Source organism: Caenorhabditis briggsae, assembly GCF_000004555.2.
Source record: "Caenorhabditis briggsae AF16 supercontig from assembly CB4, cb25.NA_045, whole genome shotgun sequence".
Classification (NCBI taxonomy): domain Eukaryota; kingdom Metazoa; phylum Nematoda; class Chromadorea; order Rhabditida; family Rhabditidae; genus Caenorhabditis; species Caenorhabditis briggsae.
This window is the reverse complement of record NW_025543352.1, coordinates 154-5,931: the sequence shown is the minus strand read 5'-3', so window position 1 is coordinate 5,931 and position 5,778 is coordinate 154. Positions and strand designations below refer to the sequence as shown.

The window sequence follows — 5,778 nt, the reverse complement described above, 5'->3', positions numbered from 1 at the left end:
TTCTGAACTATTACTATTAATTTCTAGGAAAAAGTTGATTAATTCGTGGTTTCAACAAAGAAATACCTGAAAAAGCGAAGAAAAACGGAGCGGAACGGAGGAAACAACTCAAATATGAATGAATAAAAATAACTAGTTGAGAAAAGGGACGAATTCAGAGAGATGACACTATTTTAAACGAAGAATCGGCAAAAATCTACAATTTTAATTGTTTTTCTACAATTCGTAGGTATTCCCATCGAATAAAATTCATTTTGAACGAAATAAGAGCTCTTTTAAAAAATTGGCTCCGAAAATCAACTGAAAACACAAGTGCGCTCCGCCGCACTATTTGAAAGCGGCAAGCTTGGCGCAATCACCGTTCGGGGGGCTGTGCATTGGTACTCTCAGACACGCTGATTATAGAACTGAAGTCATTTTTTCCACCCCGGCCCTGTGAAAAAAGTTATAAGCTCTGGGAAGTGATTTCACTACTAATTTCTCACTTTTGGAGCGTAATTTTTGAAGGGGCTAATAAAAGTTTTTCGGCATTTCTTGAGTGTAAATCGTATTTTTGAATATTTTTCTACAATCTGACAAAGTTTCCTCATTTCTCGAAAAAAAATTTCCCGAAAAAAATTGCCATGGGGTACCCCCTTTGGCATTTTTTCCAATTTTTTCGAAAAATTTTAAAATGTGCTAAAATGAATTTTAAACGTAGAGAAACAATAATATTAGGCTTTTCATAATGTTCATAAAGTTTGGTAGCCATGCATTTGAAAACTTGAAATTTTTGATTGAAAAGGAGAAAAAATCCAAAAAATATGCAATATTTGCTATTCGGAGATTCTTCGATTCATCGAAAATTGCGAAAAAATCCGGAAAAAATAGATTTAAAAATTTTTTGAATTTTTCTGAAAATTTCTGAAAAAAATTGACAAATTGACAGAGATAAAGAGAAAGAGGAAAATTGGCTGCAAAAAACGGTGAAATTTGAAAGCGAGTGCAACCGCGCCCCCCTGGACGAGCCAATGCAAAAAAGTCGAAATTAGTCAGCGTAACTGATGCAGTTCTGGGGGGGGGGGATCGAACATGTGTCAAAACAGAACAAGAGCAGAATCGAACTGCGCGAAATTCGAACTGTCCCTAATTGGAACGCTGTTAGCCATGGGGCGCGCTTGCATTATTTTTGTTTTCTCATTTTTTCCCCGCAAATTTTTATTTTTTCCTTCAAAAAAAAAATATTTTTGTTGTTTTTGTTTCCAATAAAACTGATTCGTATATATTTTTTAGTTTTCTCAAGAAAAAAGTCACTAATTTAAGGAAAAATGCAAGCGCGCCCCATGGCTAACAGCGTTCCAATTAGGGACAGTTCGACTCCGACACAGTTCGAATTTCGCGCAGTTCGATTCTGCTCTTGTTCTGTTTTGACACATTTTCGATTTTGGAAGCGTTCGAATTCGTCGTACCCCCGTTCTGGTGGTTGAGGGAAAGAAATTACATGTCAATAAGGCGGTAAGTGGTTAGGCGGGAATTTGAAAATTTTGAAAACAAGTTAAATTTATTTAGTTTCTCTCCTTCCATTCCGACTACTTCAACACTCTGTTCAACTCGGAAATCAAGGAAAAATCAGTGGCGGAATTTGAAATTAAGGATGTGAAACTTGAAGATTTCGAAACATTGATCAGCATTATTATGCCAGAAGCATTACCACTAGAAAGTAATCAAAATACTAAAGAACAACTAAAATTTTCATATTTTCACTCGGAAAATGCGAGAATCTTCTGGAACTCGCCGATCGATTTCTGCTTCCAACTGCCAAGCGCTACTTGGCACTCTTCATTGCTCAGTCGGATATGAATAAAGAGAGGAAATTATCGTTAGCAGATACATACGATTTGGAGATTTTGGGAACCATCGCAATGAACTTCTCCCAGAAATCCAAGGCATTCATTTTCGATGTCTATTATTTCTAAATTCCAGAAAAAGCAGCCGCATTATTCTGTTAATTCCGATTGGGGTTATTCATGAGATAAAAAATGTATTTTTTGTGTTTTTTAAACAGTTGCCTGGTGCATCTACCCTCCAACTCCTTGTAAAGGTTCCCTCTAACCACGCAACGACACTCCGCTATCCCGCTCGGCGCGCGCACAATTTGAATTTAGTTTTGAGTGATTGCGAGCTTGGATTTGGCTCGTAGGTTTCGAGAGACTCTTTTAAGGATTTCAAGTGAGTTTGCTTAAATTCTAAGGTTTTATTTGTTGTTTCTTTCTAACTTGTTCATAATAAACCGATTTTGTTACATTTCTCGTTGTTGTTCTTCTATTTTATCACAGGAACCTGCTACCCCGGACATACCGCGGGCAATTAAACCAATGCATGAAGAGCGAGAAAATGCGGAGAAATTCCGAGAAATTGAATTTCTCCCCCCTCGGCCACGGCCACGGATTTCTAGGCGATTGTCGATTTACGGGAATTCCTTGTCGATTTACGGAATTTTTTTTATTGTTTTCTTGATATTTTGGTCTAAAACTGATACCTATGTGGAATTCTAGGAAATTGCCTTTTTTCAATCTAAAAAATTTTCATTCCTAAAACGTTTTTAAAGGGGGACTCCGACCAAAAAGTATTATTGCATTAAAGGAGGATTCCGGGCAAAATGACTTTGTGCTTAAATCGATGCAAAATATGGGCTTATTTCCGAAAATCACAATAAAAACGCTCAAAAAAATTTCCTGTAACCACAAAACGCCGCCAAACAGGCCGTCAGAATAAAAGTTATCCCTTAGGGACTAGTTTTTTTGAAAACTCGGCCACCGGCGCCGCCTCGTCCACGCCCTCCGCGGCCATCGATTTTATTGACATTTTTCAATGAATTTTGGTCGTTTTTCATGTTTTTTTCGAATATTGATGATATTTATTGAGAAAAAATCATAAAAAATGAACCGGAAAAGATAATTATACCAGATTTCAGCAATAATGGCTGATGTGTGGTTTGTTCTTGTTATTTTTTTTCTCATATTCGTTATCTGCTTCAAAATAAATCATTTTTCAAAGCTGTATTCATTTGAAGTGTACAAATATAATAAAATTATGATAGCTGGTGAGAACCGAAGAGTCTGAATATGAGAATTAGAGAGAATTCATCTGAAAAATTGTAGTAATTAAAATGTCGGAAGGAAAAAGACGTCGCTGTCAGTTCTGTTGGGCTATGGTTCCGTGGAAGGAGTCGACTGTTATCACTTCGAGCAAAACAGGAAGAGAAAAGTGGATTGAGGCGTTGGGAGAAGGATTCAGGAATCAATTGGAGAAAGTCGGAACTCGACGAGCCTACATTTGTCGTTTTCACTTCCCATCCGGAGAAGTTCATGGAAGAAGATCTGTATATTCGCTTCCTAGACTCGCTGCTGATGGTGATGTTGCTGATACATCTAATTTAGATTTCTCCGAAGGTGATAACGGTTTCGAGATAATTGAAGATTCAAGAGTTGCTGATAACGAGGAATCGTTTGTACTTTTGAACACTGATGGGGAGGAAGATGGAGAAGATTCGGAGGAGAGTTATGGTGAACAGGAAACTGACAGTAGTTTTGTGCCGGAAAGGGAGGAATCTTGGTCTGATGACAGTGAGGTGGAAGAGGACGAGACAAGTGGCAATTTAGAGTATGCATTTGTTGATTTGAATTGTTTGATTGACAGTCTCAAATATTGTCGTCAATGTCACTCTGAAGCTGTAGAAGCGGCTGTTGTGAAGCCATCCGGATATGCAGTCTCTGTGAGTCGTGAGCTGTCTATTAGAAAACAATTTTTGCTAGATCTCTTTCAACTGTCTATCTTGCAATCATGATTGGAAATGGTCTTCATCAAGAATTATCGAAGGATCAAAGGAATATGTTGTAAATCGAGATCTTGTTAGCGCAGCGGTTTCCACCGGATCCTCGTATTCAGTCTGTTATCTAAAGCTGAGAAAGGCTTAGAATTAGTAGATTTCAGAAAATAGCTTCAATGCTCCACACTGTCCGTGCACCTTATTTACGTAAATATTGTTACTATGACATTGTGCAGCATCACGTCCGACCTGTAGTCCAAAACGTTCATGATGGTACTCAGAAGAAAGTGATGGACTTTGTGATCAAAAACTGTGAGGATAATCAGAAGGGACTGGACTTGGCTGGTGACGCACAATTTGATTCGCCCGGCCATATGGCAGAACATTCTCGATATGCGTTGTTGGACGTGTCTACGAATTTTGTACTGGAGACAAAACTGTTGAAGAAGTCATCGAGAACAGGCAATTTAGTGTTTCGGGTTTCTCTTGTTTATGTTTGTTTTATCAGAGTCGTCGAAGAGTCTGGAGCCCAAATCTTTGGATTTGGCACTCTCGAATCTAATGAGCTCTCTCACAGCCCCAGATGGTTCTGAACTGGTTCATATTGATTCTATCACCACCGACCGTGATCCGGCAGTCGGAAAGTTGCTCAACACAAAGTACCCCGGAATCCGGCAGTTTTACGATGGTTGGCACTTTGTGAGAAATGTCAAGAAAATCATCTGGAAAGTGAGGTTTTCGGGAATTCCTAGGAGAACTAATTTCGCAGTAGTGCGAAAACTTTGTACGTTTTTAGAAGAAAAATCAAGTTCAAATGCAGCCAGTCAAAAATTGGATTCGCCCACCCACAAATCATCTTCACCATTCTTTTGCAACCTCGGGGGGAGATGGTAAATTGACTGTAGAGAAATTCATTTCGTTTTTCTGTCATTGTCAAAACATGCACGAAAATTTTACAGTAAGAATAAGTAGGGAAACACGCTTTGAGAACTACAATTACAGCAAATTAACAGATTTGTGTTTACAAAGTTCCGGAAATGTGAGCACGACCCAATGAACCACACCAGAAACGACTACATTGACGTGAACAATCCAAAGCATGAGAAGGCGTTGCGACTGTTGTGGAATATGATTGTTAGTGACAAACGACTGAAAGATCTAGAAAAAGTATCACCTCACTTCAATACCTCTGAAGTAGAAAGTTTCTATTCGTTGTCCACTATTTATCACCCAAAAAGCTATTACTTGTGAGTCCTACAGAGCTAGAAAATTTGAATAATAATATTCTAGCCACAAAAACTTCCCTCTCCGCGTTCAGTTGACCGTACTTCACTGGAACTCTCTCAAAATAGAATGGTATAACAATGAGAGACACTATACTGGGCTAAAAGCATTCTACAACAAATCAAACAAGGAAGCAGTTTTCAAAAAAAGGAAGTCGTCGGGATCTCATTCTTGGCGTCGAGTTGTTCTAGAAGGGGTTAGATCCCACCAAACCCAGGCCTCTACTCATAACGTTCCCCTATCGGTTTCTCCCGACCCAAATCACATGACTGATGATTATTCTTCTCCTAATAACTATTCTTCGTCTGACGATGACATGATCTGAAGCTCCCAGTTCTCTCTTTCTTTCTCTCTTCTCTTTTTCCCAGTGTTTTGTTATTTTCCGTTTGTTTCTAACGCTATTATTGCTGAAATCTGGTATAATTATCTTTTCCGGTTCATTTTTTATGATTTTTTCTCAATAAATATCATCAATATTGGAAAAAAACATGAAAAACGACCAAAATTCATTGAAAAATGTCAATAAAATCGATGGCCGCGGAGGGCGTGGACGAGGCGGCGCCGGTGGCCGAGTTTTCAAAAAAACTAGTCCCTAAGGGATAACTTTTATTCTGGCGGCCTGTTTGACGGCGTTTTGTGGTTACAGGAAATTTTTTTGAGCGTTTTTATTGTGATTTTCGGAAATA

General features: G+C 38.5%; 1 protein-coding gene across 1 annotated transcript; it reads left to right on the top strand.

Moving 5' to 3' along the window:
- Nucleotides 1-3,190: 3,190 nt before the first annotated feature.
- On the top strand, nucleotides 3,191-5,417 carry CBG23805 (the record flags this gene model as incomplete). The annotated part of the gene is made up of 5 exons (XM_045240991.1): nucleotides 3,191-3,754; nucleotides 3,795-3,926; nucleotides 3,973-4,296; nucleotides 4,811-5,055; nucleotides 5,099-5,417. The coding sequence occupies 5 exons, from the start codon at nucleotides 3,191-3,193 to the stop codon at nucleotides 5,415-5,417; spliced, it is 1,584 nt and encodes a 527-aa protein (XP_045091169.1).
- Nucleotides 5,418-5,778: the final 361 nt, after the last annotated feature.